Source organism: Gekko japonicus, unplaced genomic scaffold, assembly GCF_001447785.1.
Source record: "Gekko japonicus isolate JY-2015 unplaced genomic scaffold, Gekko_japonicus_V1.1 scaffold655, whole genome shotgun sequence".
NCBI classification, from domain to species: domain Eukaryota; kingdom Metazoa; phylum Chordata; class Lepidosauria; order Squamata; family Gekkonidae; genus Gekko; species Gekko japonicus.
The window spans coordinates 695847-714440 of record NW_015163107.1 but is presented as its reverse complement, the minus strand read 5'-3'; the positions used below and the strand labels follow the sequence as shown (position 1 = coordinate 714440).

Here is an 18594-nt window from a genome sequence, read left to right as displayed (position 1 = left end):
GGGAATATTGTGCCCTTTTCTAATCCTAGGCATATTTGAGTGAATTCATTTACTATTATGAAAAAGCAGATGGTGTAAGCAAGTAATGGTATAAGTGGAGAGTGGAGTATTCAGATTTGATGGAATTCAGTGCTTACAGTTGAATGATGTGGAAAAGATCTTTAATTTTTTTGCAGCCAATAAGTTGGATCTTCAGAAAGATAGCAAATTCTTAGAAACACTTTGCCATGGGGAAGTGAACAGCTGAATTTTGTCTTCTGCTCTCTGCTGTCTGAAGTAATTATCTCTGGTCCTCTCCTTTCCTTTTGTGTTGTATTGATCCCAAGATTCACTGCTGGAAGGTTGATAGCCCATTTATACATTTCTGGAGACTCCTAGACATGCATTATTTAGAATCTATGCTCACTGCATTTGTATGTCTGTTTTTCCACTGAAGCAATTCTATCTTATCCTTTCCAATTTTCCCCATAGTTATAGGAGAGATGTATCATTTTGTTTATGTAAATGTTAATCCCAGCATCTAGGCTGAAATAAAGCTGTTTCTGCTGGTGTTACCTTTACCACACTCAATCTGACTTCATTGCATAAGTTTTGAATGTATGGAGCTTTTGAAAAATCTCTTGAAATCATTTGGATTAATTGAAGTGATAGAATTTAGAGTTTACCATCTGTACTGAGTACTGAAAGAGAATTGCTGCCCTAGTTACCCTTTCATATTCTCCAAATGAAATAGTTATGTAGTCCTGCTTTTCCACTATGTATAAATATAACTCTTTAATTTTTGTTTTACAGAATTGGAAGCTTCCAGGGAGTCCCGACTTTGAGTGACAGATGGCTTACTAGACTGCCATAGCTAAAACTGAGCAGGCAGATGCAGCCTGATTGCCAAGTTGAGAGAGAGCCTGTGCATACCGTATGTATGTAAATATACACAAACACAGTTTTGCAACCACACAGACTGACAGTTGCATACTTTAGAGATTTTGGGGGTTTTTTTGCAATTGATGGAGATATAATTCAAGCACCAGACGGAGCATCCCGACAGCACAAGGACCAAAAGCCCATGGAATACCACCTGGTATTAGTGGTCAGCTTTCCATACAGTCCAAGGCAGGTAGAAAAACTTTGCAAGACATGTAAGAAGAAAGACGACTTCCTCACAGAATAAACTACACAAATACCTCTATGAAATTATAGCTAAAAAAACCCCAGACTGAATGAAGAGGAGATTGAGATTGTAAACGTCAAAGAGGAATAATGCACAAGTCTTGGTGCTTCTCTGCATTAAACTCTGAAAACTTCAGTTAAATCCAATGAGCTTGCCTATTAAATAGTGACAAACTAATTGCGTGGTAATGACTGGAAGAAAGTGAGTTCAGCTGCAGTGGAACAGATCTGACAGCTGAACTTTTTCAAATGTTGTCCTGTGTTGAGTTTTCCAGCTGAATGTCCTAATTTTCATTATTCTTGTAACATGGTACAAAGACTAATCATTTGATGTAATAAATATTACTCAAAGCATCTGAAACACTTAAAAGGAAACACATTCAGGAGCTGCCAATGTGGTGGCTTGAATTATGAATCTGTGCTCTAAAGAAGCACCTGTAAGGAAGGAGCTTACAAAGCAAGCAAGGGAGACATCAAAGAAAACCGTAGAAGGATGGAGAAGTTGGATTTTCTGTGCAGCTCCCATGTCAATTTTTAATTGGCTGTTTTCCATTCTTTCTTGAATCCTACAAGATCTGCAAATAATTGCTTACTTGATGTGTGTTTCGATCTGGTACTTGTTTTTACAAGAGGATGAAAAGGGAGTTCCAGCAGAAAAAAGGGAAAAGTCAAAGGTGTGAAACAGGCCAATGTTTTGAAGGAGACTTCATGGTTCACCTCAGGTGAACATACCTGGTTTAAAAGCTTAAACTCTTTGGAACATTTTAAAAAAATACTGCTAAATGAAAAGGGGCTTTTGTGTTCATGAGCGGCAACAAGTGGTAAGAAAGCAGCCAAGTGATAAACTGAACCCCCAATGGAAATGGTGGGGAAGCCACCAGCTGCAAAGGAACTGGGACTGCCTTTGGATTGCAAAGACCTTGGGGTTGAATAGTGAGCTGTAAAGTTTGGAGAGGGTTTTCCCATCTGTTCTGGCACGTTGTTAACTGCACAAAGCTCTGGTCTGTGGTCTCGCACAGTCTGTGTGCCTTTTTCCCTTTATGCAATCTATTTCAGCTTTAGCAGCAGAAATTCGTCTGGTGGGGAAGATATGCCAGAGGGCAGCTTTGGGGAAAGATGCATGAATGTCCTATATGTGTATGTGTGAAAATCCAACTGGAGGAAATCTTTTTAAAGCCTTAAGTTACTTGAAACCTACACATCTGCAAACCTTTGTCTCTGGAATTGCATAATGCTATACTGGAAATCTCAGGCTGTACGAAGACTATATCAAATTGAGCAAAAAGACAGCTCGCCGTTTCTTTGAACGCCTCTTCTGAAGTAGCTGTTTCTCCAAAGGATAAGTGTACCCTCACTCTACTGACACTCAGTCAAAATGAACCTGATGTGTTTTGGTTTTTTTAATTATTACATTTTCTTAGCCAACTGTCATCATCTTTTATAGAGAAATTTTTCACTATGCATTTGGTGGATATTTATAAAAACTGACCTTCTCTCCCTTTCCTCGTATTCTGATCTGTCTAAACTTTTGGTCTTATCAATAAAACAAAACACTGATTTACATTTTCTGCACTAGACATAGTACTTTCTTATGTCAAAAGGGAAAAATACAGCAAAGCATGTATGCAGCAGTGGAGCATGGGCCTGTTCTCTGCAGCGATTCCAACATCCTCTGCCTCTCTTGGAAAGGCAGGGTTCCTAAAAGTGAAAAGGAGAAACCTGTGTGCCGGAGGCGATATTATGAGGAAGGCTGGCTGGCAACAGGCAATGGCAGGGGAGTTGTAGGGGTTACCTTCACCTCCAGCCACTGTAGAAGAGACAGGAACACCCCCCAGAGAATCAACTTTAATTTAAGGGGCCACAACAGTGAGGTGAGTAATCTGCATGTACTGAGTTGGGCATTTTTAAAATTACCTGTCATTTCAGTAAGAATATCAAAATGATCTTTTTCTTAAAAAATAAAATCAAACTGCACATGCCAGATGACTTGATAAGGGGGAAAGCCTTGGGACACTGTTTAACAAGTGGCCTTGCCACTTTCCTTTGTTTCTTGCCATCCCTCATCTGGTTTGGTAAATGCCAGTAGTAGACAGAAAGTTTATATCTAGTAACCACTTGCTTGGTAGCTACAAATTGAAACATAAAGCTTATTCAAGATGTGATAACCCAGGGAGGGGAATTGGGGCTGCTCTTGGCCCACCCAGAGTCCTCTTGGCATCTGGCATCATGCATAGGTAGGGGCCTATGTGTGTAGAATCCAGTGCATGCAGGCCCTGAACTGCATGCTTTTTATATTGCAAAATGGGAGTGTTTGGGCCTTCATGTCTTTGGCTGCATTAAGGGAGGAGCCTTGCTTCAAAAGCAGGTGCCTTGATTCGTGTGCTGGAGGAGAGCCACTGGAGCCAACCCTATGGGCGTAGGCCCTATGCAGATATGGAGGGACGCTGGAAACGGGGGGATGTGATGAAGGGAGGAGTGTGATTTGTATCATTTGCCATGTGATGGAATGTGCTGAGTGAGATACACTGGTTTAGTGAGAAGTGATGCTGGAAGATAGTGTTATACTAGGACAGTGCTTTGCTTGGTTACTAGAAAAATTGCCCCTTTTGATCTTAAGCAAGTTTTAAGATACACATGTTTAAAGACATACAATGTTAAAAGTGGGAAAGAAAGCTGAAATAGTAATGTTCTGCTACTTATTTAGCGGACTCTGCTCTTGCCTTACGAGTTTCCTCACTGTAAATATGGAAGGAAGCGTACAGTTGATGCTCGAAGCAGTGAAAAGAATTTGAAAAGCTGAGGGCTCTCTGTTGTGTATTAATTTGGCTGGTTAGAGGGCAGTTGAAATATTTAAGTTAAAACCTGCACTCCTAAACTGATGTGTGGCATATTGTTTCTACTGTTTCAACTAAATATGTACTGCCATCTTGTATTGTTCATAAGGTACGCATTCTTCTTTGTTTCCCTTCTGCTGCTCTGCATGGGAAAGTTTTTAAGCCTAGCTTCATTGAAGAAGTAACTTTTATGATTGCATTTTGGGTCAGGGGTACTGATGAAAGGTGTTCAGCACTTCAAGACTGCATTCAGACATCAAAATAAAATAAATTGTAGTGTACAAACCATAGGTGGATCAAACCTCAGTTATGATGTCTGAATGTACATGGTCCAACAAACCCAGACTTATAGGTTGTGTGCCAACTTGGGATTTCATACTAAGGTTCATAGGTGATTTGTTACTTCAGTTGTATTAATTCTGCTTTGTTGTAATGTCTGAACCACAGTGTCTTGAGTAGTAACATCCCTTGTGGCCACAGACAAGGCAATATAGAGAGGATATCTTCCTTACAGGAAGGCAGGAGAGGGAGAGCAGACAAAGTTTGTTTATATACAAACCAGGATTTGTTTCTTATATCAGGTAGACTCACCAGAGTTTCTTGCACAGCTACATTTTCAAAAAAGGTGTTTGATGTCTGAATCATCTGGGAGACTGGGAGATTTTACTTGTTCAAAGCAGTGTTTGGAATACAAGATATTGCAGAATAGGTGACTAAAATCTTTTTAAATATAGATTCCATTATAATGATTTAAGTTCCTCAGTGTTTAAATATTTAAAGAAAGCTTGTGACTTTTACAGCCAAACATTTTAGAGTGTTACTTTTGTGCTGTTTCTACCATGGACTGCATTTATTGATGGTTATTGTAAGGCATCCAATTGCAGCCTTGCAAACATGTTCATAAAAATATTAATTAGCCCATCAGATTTCACATACCATATATTAGTCATTTGTGGCATATAGATAGCTTAAATGAAAACATTAATCCATTTTTTTTCCATTTGACGAAAGCTTTCATTATTGGTTGTCTAGGGTAATTCTTGCTAACTAGGAGAGTGACTGTAAAGTCTGCTCAAGTGAAATTGTCTTTAATTTAAAAAAAAATTGTAATGGTAAAGAGTATATTTATGTATCAGCTTTTTCCTGACCATTATAATCCTTGATAAGCTTGCTTTTTGCTATTTGGGGATTCCTCTTGGTGCTTCCTTTAAGGAAGTAGAGTCTGTTCTTTACTGGTTGTCTTAGCAGTGATACATGTTTCATTATAACTATCATATTCATAGAGGAACCATGTGAGGTAGGATTTTGTTGAGGCAGAGGCACATTTATTTAATTTTAAAAGGGAGTGTGTATCTGGGTTGGAGGCCTTAGTAATATATTCATAGGGCAAATTTTAGTGATTGATTATAATTGCAGAAAAATGTGGGCATGGGGTCCCTCTTAGAATATGTTTGTGAAATGTAGGAGAAAATTAAATGCCACTGTTGCTTGCCAGAGTAGTGCAATTACGATGGGGAGCAGTGCTATTAAAACCTACTTGTAGAAACCTGTCTCAGTCTGATTGTACATTTGTTTCTCGGTAAGCATTGCCAGGGGAGAACCTCTGATAACACATTACTGACAATGCCTGGAACAGTGGCTGATCCTTTCTATTCTTAAATGACTCATAGAGCCGTAAACAATTGAATATGACAACCTCCACAGTACAGCTGTGGCTGTATTTCCCCCCCAATTCTGTTGCAAGGTAATTAGATTTTAAATATTGGTTAGCATCTGAAACTGGGAAAAGGTTTATTCTTACTACTGACCCCAAATCTTTGTTTTTATTACAAAAACTACATTCACGTATACAAATACAAATGTGTAGAATGAATTGCATTTTGGTGGATAATATTTTTTTCTCAGGCTGAGCTATGGTAACCCTACTGGAGATAAAAGATTTTATGAGCTTGATTTATAGTGTTCTAAAGTATAGAAGAAAAACGGCCATAAAGTTGGTTTTGTGCTAGCCCTAGATCAGAGCAGATAGAAGGTTAGAGTTGGCTGCAGGAAACCTGGCATCAAATCACATCCATGAATTCATTGGATGGCCGTAGTTGAATTATTATCTCTCAGCTTCCAGCCCTATTTAAACATGGGAAATGATGCACAGAGCAGTGGCTAGGAAAAGCTGAGGGTTGTAATAAACTTGGTATGATAAGATGCCATATAAAAGACAAATTATAGGTTTTTAAATAGGAAGGTATAATTTTTTGTGCCTAAATCAAGACCCACTCTTTTTCAACTTCATTTTCAACTTCTGTAACTCTGTTAAAGGCTGAGTTCTCATTACATTAGATTTGGAGAGGGGAAGCAATGGGAAGTCTAGATAAGAAAGTGAAGAATACTAGTGAATGGAATGGAGATTGTTTGAAGAAAACAGAGGAAAGTATGCACTTTATTGAACAAAGGGGTATTGTTTGAGTCTAGAATGTAGGAGAGAAAGCTAAAGACTAAGGAGGTAGAAAAAGCGTACTTAAGGGACCATCCCAGGATGGATGACTGAACTGTAAGGGAGGCTTAGAGAAATGTGGCTGTGAGATCTCATGGCTTTTGGCCATATGAAAATTTCATTTTTAATCATGTAAGAACAGGTGCCCTTTTTGGTAATTTATTCAACTATGTACAGAAGGAGAATTTCATATTTTCCTAAAATCCAGTCTGCCAGACTAAAATGTAGTGTGAGGATAGGCATTTTTCTTCTCAATGGGTTTAGTCTACGTGGAAGATATTAAATGTTTTGTGAATTAAAACAAAATTGTTAGTGTGCTCAGTGAAACAGAACTATTCATTTTTTTAATGTCTGTTCAACTGTTAAAATTGATCTTCAGCATCAACTCTACACAACCTGCTATTTTGTTCAGTGGTGAATAATGAAGGGCTGGAGAGTGCTAATGATGCCTTTTGGCTGAGGAGATGTAGTTGCCTGTTTTGCTAACATTTGTGTTTAAATAAGAGGCCAGGGCTGAGGCCAGGGCTGACCATATCTTATATCTTTGAAAAACCTGCATGATATATCTACATGTAATCCCATAAGTGAAGGAATAGGCTTTATGACCAGAACTGAGTGTTAAGATATCTAGTTAAGATGCTACCTTGACAACAGTGACTTGTATGAAGATTAAATAAAATGGTTTGAATGGATAAGAGTAGGGGTCATTTCCTGCAGGAGCGCAGCTCTGGCAGTAAAGAGCCCAGGGGGCGGGCATATGCAACAAGCCACGCCCCCTGCTCCCAGCAGCCCTCAGTCAGAGCAAGAAGCAGCCAGGTAAGCTGCAGAGCCCCCCCCCCCGGCCCCCCAGTCCAAAACAGTCCAGTGGCACCTTTAAGACCAAGTTGTATTCAGGTACAAGCTCTCCCTCCTCTGCGAGGACAGAGCTGCACATTCCCCCCCCCCCAATAGCTAGCAATCTAAAACAGTCCAGTGGAGCCTGAGTGGTGGGTTTTGCCTTCTGACACACTTCCGGTGATGTCAGGGGGTGTGGCATATGCAAATAAGTTATGCTAATGAGTTATGCTAATGAGCTCCTGCACCTCTTTTTCTACGAAATAACCCCTGGATAAGAGCCCAATGAAACAGCAGAACCCATTTGCAATGCCTCAAGATAATTGCCTGTATAGCATAGCTGGATTGCTCTAGGACAGGCAGCAAATGAAATATATGAAAGATACTTGTCTCTGTAGTAATAGCAAGAACTTTGGCCTCATCTCTGGGACTTGTAAGAGTGTTAGGAAGATTCAGTTTGTTTTTATGTATTTCTTTTTCAATACCTCACAACAGGTAACTAATGATAGTAAATAAATATTTTTTTCCTTGCGTATCATTTGAGTGAAAGCCAAGTATTCTCCCAGGTCCTTAAATATAAGTACAGTGTTCAAGAAGCCTTGCTTCACAAGGAGAAGACTTTGTCTTTTTTCATTTTTCTGTCTCAGATGGAGAATACATGTTACTTTTTTCTGCAAACATGAGAAAATATACTTTTCTACTTGTAAAAAAGAAGTAATAGCTGTGAATGTGTTTTATATTTATCTAGTTTGATTTATCTTAGTTTTTGACTAGATTTGAATGGAAATATAACATTTTGTCTTCGATGTGCATGCTCAGCTTTATTGTTCTGTCTTACAGTTTAAGAGATATATTGAATTATTTATTTTTAAAATGCCCTGCATATTCATAAAAATATTTTGTACTGCCTATTTTGCTGTAAACAGCAACACAAGGCTGCTTACAAAGCCAGCAACAAGATATTAAAATTTTTAAATAATCAAATTTAAATGTCTGCAACAGCACCCATGTTTATCACAAATATAATCTGCCATCTAATGCCCATGAAAGTTCTGCTGAAAAGGACAGCCTTAAATGGCTACAGAATTTGATGTGTATGTTAAATAGCAAAACATGTTTACTGAATTGTTTTTTCCTTAAGTGATGAGAGTAAAAATGTGCTGTGAAAGGTAGCATAGACGACTTTTCTTTAGTGAAAATGAGAGCTGATTCACAGCTTAACTGCTTTTAGAAGTCATATTAATGTTGCTGCTGGTGTCTCAGAATAATGTTATGTAGCACACTGAAACAAAAAGGCCAGATGCACAGGTACGTCAGCATAAAGAGTATATGTGCATCTTTTGCAGTATAAGATTCATAGATCCCAGATGTGGCAACACCTCGTGCTCCTCATTGTGTAAAATTTGCCCAACTTCCCCATTTGCAGATTACACCAGAATTGCAAAAAGTGATTCATGAGTTTTCTGTATACCCACTGTCCCCATTCAATCCACAAGTGCCTATCTAGTATATGTAATACTGAAGCCACCATGCACTGTAGTAGGGGCTATATCATCAACTTAATTTTCACTGAAGTGATAAACAACATCTGGACCATACCATCAGATTGCTGCAGGAAGCTCACATGATGACATGAACTTCGCAGCAAAACCCCTATGCATAGAAAGAGATCAGGGTTCAAATTTAGCCTTCTCCTTAATGTCTTTTTTATTTAAAACATATTTTACCTTGCTTCTCTCCCTTAAAGCAGCTGGTTTATTTTTAAAAAGTGCTTTTATGTGTGAGTTTGTTTTAAAAAGAACGGCATTCAGTGTGGACCCCACATGTGTTCAGAGGTGGTAGAGCTCACTTAGAAGGAAAGTCTTGGTGCCTTCATAGTTCAATGTTTTAATTCTGCCCCAGGGTATCTGAAAACAATACAACAAAGAACAATACAGACTCTAGATGATTATTTACTGTATATCATTTAGTAGTTTCACCTTTAAACTTCATATTGGTGCAATTATTGATTTGATTTGTTGTTCTTACTCTATAGAAAGAGGACACCCTTTAAAAAAGTGATTTCATTCTCCAGGTTTCAACCTGCCTTTGAAAAAGATGCTGAGGCTAAGCCCTATCATGTGTTTTATAATGCTCTGCTTTTAATTGATAGCTGTCTTGGTGGCCCTGCTTGGGCTGAAAGGCAGTTTGTATGTTTTTGTCTCAGATTAAGCCCTTGAAAAGGACCTACCATCTTCTTGGCCTCATTTACATATATAAAGCTAGAAACTCTTGAGGGTGTTAAGAAATAATAACAATAAGGCTTTGATTTTCTTCCCAGAAGTTATGAAACTGCATAATAAAGTTTTAATGTTCTTAGCGTTCCTGTGTTTGCTTTTGTAATAATGTTCCTTATCATAGATAGCCTTTACAATGCTGTTCTTAAGGCTGTAAAAACCAGCATGTTTTCTACATTTTGTGAGATTATTAAGAGCTACACTAGAGACTGGATAGTGAGTTTGGGAGTGGGGTAGGAAGAGCCTAGATCTGTTTTGGTTTGTTGAGTTTTTAAACTGTGCGCATGAGGGACCAGCAGTGGAAGCTTCCACAGACACCAACAGATGCAAAAAGTGCATCATGTCACTGCTATTCTAGGCCAGAGATGCCACTCATAAATAAGCAATGGCAAGATTTTCAAATGCTAGAAGCCTGGCCAAACCAGCCATGCAAATTCCTCAATGTTGGATTTTGCATGGGGTTCAGGTGGAGTAATATTGGAATGGTGGAGGGATGCTGTTAAAGAGGATGGCTGAGTGGGGATTATGGTTGCTGATATGGGAAATTTGTATACATTTGGTGTTGGTGCCTGGGGAAGCTGGAGTCTGGGGAGGGAGTTTAGCAGGCATGTAATTCCATAGAGTCCACCCTCCAAAGCTGTCTTTTTCTCCAGGGGAAGTTATCTCTGTAGTCTGGAGATCAGTTGTAATTTCAGGAGAACTTCAGGGCCCACTTAAAGATTGGCAGCCCTAGAAGGGATTGCTAACAGTCCCTGTTAGGCCCTTTTTATGAGGCCATGAAGTTGGGAGGGAGTAGAAAGGATACCAATTGGTATACTTTTGGATTCCTTTGCCCAAAATACCAGAGCATCACCACCCAATGTCCCCAGTGTGATGACATCACTTGCGCGTGACATCATGATGTCAGGAATGTGGCATGTGGCAACGTCAACTTGCCCCCCCATTCTCGAAGAGCTCCCATCCACCCCCCGCCAGCGAGGAGGTAAGACCTGACAAATCTATCCCACTATGGTGGCTGATGCAAAGATCTGTACCTGCACTTCCTAGTCCCTGCACACAAGCATTGGAATGTGCCATAACACCTTTCAAAACCCACATTTTCCTAGCCCCAGATATTATTATTTTTGCTTGACCCTGTGCTATCAAACAAAAGATTAAAAGCAAGGCACTGTGCTGTTACAACATAGGATTAAAAGCAACCTAGAACTTAAAAAATATACCATACTCATCCTATATATAGAAAAGGCAAGCCGTGCTGGCGATGACTCATCTACTCTCCCATTAGCCACTGGAGAAGCTGCCTTGGTGTCCTAATTGGCCCATCCCGTTGGCTCCTCCATTCTTACACACACCCCTTTTGATGTGTTGCACCTTGGAACTTATAGTGCTTAGCTGGCCTTACTGTGACCATAGCAAAGGGAATTAGAACTACAACTTCGAAATTGGGAGTCCCAAGAGGCCGTGGGGCATTAGCAGGGAGTCAGTTAAACTGTTAATCAGTTAAAGTGTTAAACGGGAAGCAGCTTTGGAACTGAAAGGGGTTGGCTTAATTATTCCGTCTGCTGGTGTAGTGGTTAAGTGCGCGGACTCTCATCTGGGAGAACCGGGTTTGATTCCCCACTCCTCCACTTGCACCTGGCTGGATGACCTTGGGCAAGCCGTAGCTCTGATAAGAGCTGTTCTTGAAAAAAGAGCAGTTTCTGTCAAGAGCTCTCTCAGCCCCACCCACCTCACAGGGTGTCTGTTGTGGGGAGGGGAAGGGAAAGGAGTTTGTAAGCCGCTCTGAGACACCTTTGGGTAGTGAAGGGCGGGATATAAATCCAATCTCTTCTTCTTCTTCTTCTTCTGCTGCCCCACCAGCCACAGCCAGGACACTCCTTTTGCTAGAGCTGGTTGTATCTCTTCCCACAGCAGGCCTTACTCCTAGTGGCTTAATAAAGTAAACAATATTGTTTGTCCATGAGAAGATGGGAACAGAGTAATAGAAGATGACACTAAAGGTTGGCTTAATTATTTTGAACATTCCTTTTGTTAGACTCTGTCTATGAGTTTCACTGGTTTATTGTTAAACTGCAATTATCGGCTTTCATTTGTATTTAAACAATGGTCTGACAGTCTGTTCAGCCTGATTCTGCCAGGTTTCTACAGAGTGCATATCTAGAACATGCCATGAACCACATAGAATAGACCTAAAATGGATTTACAAGCTGATAAATGCTGATAATTTTGGTTTATAGACTGAATAAATCTTCAAAAGAACAATCTGAAAATGCAGAAACAACTAAAAGTTATAAAAAGTCAGTAAATCAGAATGCTTGACTTGAAATTTGTGGTACTTTCCCTATGAATTGAAGGGAATCAAATTTCCTATGTAGCTCACCTATATCTTGATACTGTATGGACCTGTTTTGTGGTAGGGGTCCTTCCAAGTTGGTGTAGATCAATTATTCAGGTATAGATGGAGGCGTAACTCTTTCACTAATCCACATAACAACTTGTAAAAAATTAAAGTACCACTTCACATGGCTGTAAAAAGCACTCAGGACAGCTTAGGTATGTATTTAAATTACTCCATTCAAAACTGGAGGTAGACAAAAATCTACTGATAGATAGTGAGTGCCTGGAATAGTGATCACTGATTTATATTGGACGCTCAAGTGGTGGCTCAAGTGGTTAAGACGCTGAACTGCAGGCTGTGGAAGGTCAGTAGTTCAGCAGTTTGAGACCCGGGTGCCGCATGATGGAGTGAGCTCCCATCTCTAGTTCCAGCTCCTGCCAACCTAGCAGTTCGAAAGCAAGAAATTGCAAGTAGATAAATAGGGACCACTAAGGTGGGAAGGTAACAGCGTTCCGTGCACCTTGGTGTTTAGTCATGCCGGTCACATGACCACGGACAGCGCTGGCTCTTCGGCTTTGAAACGGAGATGAGCACGGCAACCCTAGAGTCGGATTCGACTGGCTTTCAAGCAAGGGAACCTTTACCTTTACCTTTACCTAAAAACACTTTTGTGGGAATGCACCCCATTGACTAGATCTGAATAAGATTCTAAGTAGGATTGCTCTCCTGTTGAGGATCTGAGAATTTAGGTAACAGAAAATAGGTGTTTTAGAAGTATTTTAATACGTCTGATCTTGGAAGCCTAGCCTGCCTTAGCCTTAGCCTACTCTTAATTGGGATGTCCAGTGAATGCTGAGTGGACTTCCAGGAGATCTAGATGGAGTGCAGTAAACCTGGGGAGAGAAGGGGATGAAAGTAGAACAGTGCTTTTGCACGGGGAAGAATTAATATAGCAGAAGAACAAGCAGAAAAGATGAGGCTACTTTGCAATTACTGCTAAAGGAGTGATTTATATGTAGTGTATCAAATTCCTGTCTCTCTGAAGATAATTGTGAAATTTGTGTTGATATCATTGGTACAAAGACTTTGGCCAATTATGTTCGAAATCATGAATGTCAGCATGTACATACGTACTATTTGTCACAGGACTTTTGTTTTAAATAGGGCTGTGCAAGTGATACCTTCATTGTGTTTTATATCAGGATTTGAGGAATTTTTTGTTTGTTTGTTTCCTGGAAGAATACAGTTTATTTGTAATTTGGGCTATACCTCAATATCATGGAAGCACATGTACCCATACTATGTCTTCATTGGGGATATGTACATTTATCTGACTTCCCTTCCCTTTGCTGCCCTTTTCCTGCATCAGCCTTGATTGGTTAGGATGTGTTCAAAACCATGTGGAATTGATGAAAGACTTGCAGTGTCATCCTAAGTGGATTCAGGGGTCGTTTAGTAGAAAAAGAGCTAGGGGAACTCATTAGCATAACTCATTAGCATATGCCACACCCCCTGACATCACTGGAAGTTTGTCATAAGGCCACACCCCCTGACATCACGAAGGCCCTCCCTGGCCCCAGGCAGGCAGGGGTGGGGAGAGGCAGGGAGGAAGCAACTTACCCTCCCTCTTCTCCTGCCTCCTCCTGGCTGAATGAGGGCCGGAAGCGGGGCGGCCGGAAGCAGGGGGCGGGGCTTCGTCATGTGCCCCCCCGTACCTCACCCGGGGGAACTGCGACCCCCTGCGACCCCCCCGAAATGACCTCTGAGTGGATTTATACTTTCCTAAGCCCATTTTAGTCAACAGACTTAGAAGGGTGTAACTCTGTTTAGGATGGTACTGGTAAAGATTAGAGAAGCAAGGGAGGTGGCCAGGCCAAGAGGGGGAGAGGTATTGCTGAGAGACCGACGAGAGAGCCCCAGACTGAATGAAGCCGCTAGGAAATAAGAGTATAAGTGGGTGAGAACACTTAGTCCTGGTAATCATGATACATTTTAAGGTGTTTATCTGTTTGTGCAAGCGTCTTCCTGTAATAACTAGAAGAGAATTAGAATTTTAAGAAGCTGGAAGGGGCATAAAGACCGTCCAGGACCTAAAGCATCCCCGACAAATAATCATTGAACTTCCACTTAAGCACCTCCAAGCAGGGAGAATCCACAGCATCCCTGGACAACTGATTCCATGGCTGAACTACCCTCATTGTTAAAATGTTTTTCCTAATATCCCACTGATATCTCCCCACACATTATTTAAACTCATTATTACAAATCCTGCTGCCACTACCAACTGAAATAAAGCCCTACCCTTCTTTAAATGACAGCCCTCCAAATACTTAAAAAGCATAATCATATCCCCTCCACCTCCTCTTCCCCAGGCGGAACACTGCTAGTTCCCACAGTCTTTCTTTGTATAGCTTAGCCTCCAAACTCTTAATCATCCTTGTCACTCTCCTCTACACCTGCTCTAAAGTTTCTATGTCCTTCCTATAAAAGGGTCTCCAGAACTGGACACAATACTCCAAATGAATTCTGCCTAGAGGTATTAACACATTTGGACCGATTTCACACAAGAGCTGTGCCGCGGTCGCGCCTCCCTTTGCCCCGCTTCTATTGATCAATTTCTCACTCGAAGCCGCATGGCCGCATTTTGACCCGCGGCTTCGTCCGATTTCCCCCGCAGTTTCATGATCCTCAAAAAACAAGATCACAAAACCATGGGGAAAATCAGGCGAAGCCTTGGGTCAAAATGTGGCCGCGTGGCTTCGAGTGGGGAATTGACTGATAGAAGCGGGGGAAAGGGAGACGCGACTGCAGCGCAGCTCTTGTGTGAAATCGGTCCTTGTGTTCTAGACACTATGCATCTGCTGATACACTTTAAAATCAAATTTGGCTTCTTTGCTACTGCATCACACTGTCTACTCATATTCAATTTGCAGTCCACCAAGACTGCAAGATCCTGTTCACATATGCTGCTACTGAAAAGTACACCATCTGATACATGTACGTATCATTTTTAGTACCCAGATGCAAAACTTTACATTTAACTCTATTTAATTGCATCTTGTTCACATCTGCCCATTTTTCCAATATAGCCAAGTCTGATTGTATTTTATCTCTATCTGCCCTGTCCAATTTGGTGTCATCTGTAAATTTAATGAGTAGTCCCTTCACACCCTCATCTAGATCACTGATGAAAATATTAAAAAGCACTGGGCCCCAAACCAAGCCCTGCAGTACCCCGCTAGATACAACCCTCCAATATGACAAGGAACTGTTAACTACCACTCTTTGGGTGTAATTATCTAACCAATTCCTTATCCACCAAACCATTCTAAAATCTAATCCACTGCCCTCCAATTTACTGATCAAAACATTATGGGCAACATCAAATGCCTTACTAAAATCCAAATATATAGTATCCACGACATCCCCAAGATTTACCAAACCTGTCAACCCATCAAAAAAGGAAATGTGATTAGTCTGAAGGGACCTATTAGAGACACATCCATGCTGACAACTACTTATCACAATGTTATCCTCTAGATGTTGACAAATCAGCCCTTTTAAAATCTGCAAGTTTTTCCGTGGGAGAGAAGTTCAACTGATTTGCCTATAGTTTCCCAGATCACCCTTCCTCTCCTTTTAAAAACTGGACAACATTCCCCTTTCTCCAATTATCTGGCACATCACTCATCCTCCAAGAGGGTTTGAAGATAATGGATAATGTTTCTGCCAACTGCCCAGCTACTTCTTTAAGCACTCTTAGGTGGATACCATTTGGTCCAGAGGACGTATACCCATCCAAAGTATCCAGATTCTTCTGAACAACCTCTATACTTGTATCTACCTGCAAACCCAAATCCTGCACACCACAGTCCCCAAGTGGGGCTCTACTGTCCTTCAGAGAGAAGACTGAGGCATAATTGGCATTAAGCCTCTCTGTCTTTGCTTTATCTTCTGTTTTCTCCATTTTCACCCAAAAGCAGACCTGTCACCTCCTTCACCTTCTATTTACTTCATTACATCATTTAAAAAACCGCTTTTTATTATTGTGAGCTTCCCTAGCTAATCTTAGTTCAAATCTGAACTTTGGCCTCCCAAACAATAGCCACTGATAGGTACTGTTCCTTGGTAATTTACCTTTCCCTCCATTTCCTAAGCATACTTTCCCCTTCAATTCGCCATAGAGCTCTCTATTCATCCACATGATTCTTGGATCTCCTACCATGTTTCGATCTTGTTGGAATGGCAATAGCTTGACCATGCAACAACTCACGTTTAAAAAGAACCCACTCTTCACTTGCCCCTTTCCCTTTCCAAACTCTTCCCTGTGGAATCCTTCATATCATCTCTCTAAATTTACTACTAAAATCCAACATACGGTATGTTTTTGATTAAAAATATCTTTATATATTAATTTCCAAAGTCTGTTCTCCGTGTGGGTACTTATTTCTGCCAACAGAGGGGTCACTCTCCCCCAACAGCTTTTTCTACAGATTCAGGGGACTCTGTGGGTCTGCATAAAAGTCCAAAAAGTTTTTTAAAAAACCAACACCTTGGGGAGGGTTGAATTCCGCCCAATACCTTTTGAAATGGCAGGAAGTTGGGAGAGTGATGGGGGCAGAAAGAGGGAGTGATGGGGTGGCAAGCATAAAGACAGAAAAAGAGAAGGGAGGCAGAAAAACAAAGAAAATGATGACTGGTGGATGCATGGAGGAGAAATAGAGAGTAAGAAAAGAGGGGCAGAGGGGAGAAATAGTGTGAGAAAGGTAGGGGGAGAGGGGAGGAAGCAAAGGTGTGATGAACGGGCTAATCATCCCACAAGTTTCTTGCGGGCTCCACTTGTATCCCATAAAAGGGACAATTCTAACAGATGATAATTTCTTCCTAACATGGCCACCACTCCCACCTCATCTACCAGCTCTGCTCTATTAAGTTAAAATTACATCTAAAATAGCGGACTCCCTAGTTGCCTCTTCTACCTTTTGAAAGAGGAAATTATCCTGCAAACAAGTTAAGAAATTATGTGACCCTGGGCACCTGGCAGAATAAGTCTCCCAGCACACATCAGGGAAATTAAAATCACCCGTAGCCACTAGATCATATTGTTTGGACACATTGGCCAGTTGTCCCAAGAGGAGAACATCCTCCTCTTCTCCTTGATCAAGCAGTCTGTAACAAAGTACAACCATAATAACATTGGTAAATCCATTCCTTATTCTCACCCAGACACAGGACCATCATGTTCATTGTTCAGTGGTTCCTTGCAATCATACCCTTTCCTGACATACAAAACCACATCACTTTCTCTCTGACTCTTGTGGTTCTTTTTAAACAACTCATATCCCTCCACTGCTGCACCCCACTTATGAAAATCATCCCACCAAGTCTCTGTACTACCTATTAAATCATATCTCTCCATCTGGGTTAGAAACTCAAGCTCCTCCTGCTTATTCCCCATACTTTGGGCATTAGTATACAAATAACACAAGACTTGGCCTTAAGATCCCCCATATCTCAACATTTTAGGCTCTCTATCTGCTTCCCAAGTGCCTAGCTATTATCAAATCCCCCTCTTAGTCCAAAACCCCCCAGCAAACTTCTCCATTTGTCTCCAACATCAGTTTAAAGCCCATTCAGTGAATTTAGCCAAACTCCAACCAAACACATTCTTCTCCATCTTTGTAAAATGGAGCCCATCATGTGCAAGTACACCAACCTCAAGGAATCCTAATCCATGATACCCACAACCAAACTGATTTCTCTGAGGCCACAGTCTGAACCATCAATGTATCTCCAAAATCATCAGCTACTTCCAAAACCTCATAATCCATTTTAACACACTTTCAAGTTCAGTAAGTCCTGTTTATCTTTGTAACAACTCAACAAGTGCATAGGAACCACAGAGCTAGTTTTGTATATTTTTGTAAAGATGAGGAGAGGACCAGTGGATAAGACTGCCTGTGAAGAAACAATAGAGAGCTGGGAGGTGAGAGGAGGGAAAGATTAATGAAACTGGTGAAATCTGTTTAGCAATCAGAAGGTGCCCGCCCCCAAGCCCCACCCCAACTGTGACCACCGGCAGCGACCCCTCTTTTTCCCTTCCTGCGAGATTTAAAGGGCCATCCAGCTGATCAGCAGGAGCATGTGGCCTGCTGATCAGCTGGAGGGCCCTTTAAATCTTGCAGGAGGGAAAGGAGTAGGGCAGCTGTTGGCCACACACCTGAACTCCGAGCAATGAATACTTTAAATGCTTGTTGCAAGAAGCGGGGGCCACACGTGCCTGAACTCCAAGTGACAAATTCATCGCTTGGAGTGCAGGCGCGTGCGGCCCCCATGTCTTGCAAAAAGCATTTAAAGGGACCTTTAAATGTTTTTTGCAAGAAGCAGGGGTGCATGATGATGTCACTTCTGTGTGATGCCCAGGGGTCATTTCCTGCAGGAGCGCACAGGAGCAGAGCTCCAGCAGTAAGGAGCCCAGGGGATAGGCACATGCAACAAGCCCTGCCCCCTGCTCCCAGAAGCCCCGGGCCACAAGGAGCAAGAAGCAGCCAGGTAAGTTGCAGAGCCCCCCCCCCCGATAGCAATCCAAAACAGTCCAGTGGCACCTTTAAGGCCAAGGCTTATTCAGGTACCAGCTCTCCCTCCTCTGTGAGG

At 41.3% G+C, this 18594-nt stretch overlaps 1 protein-coding gene across 1 annotated transcript in view; it reads left to right on the top strand.

The window, feature by feature from the left end:
• Window positions 1–2783: 2783 nt before the first annotated feature.
• TULP4 (tubby like protein 4) overlaps window positions 2784–18594 on the top strand; it is a 107401-nt gene continuing 91590 nt past the window's right edge. Inside the window, exon 1 of the mRNA XM_015406797.1 lies at window positions 2784–3038. Within this exon, the coding sequence (XP_015262283.1) occupies window positions 2787–3038 (252 nt within the window). The 5' untranslated portion in view covers window positions 2784–2786. The remainder of the gene's footprint in view (window positions 3039–18594) is intronic.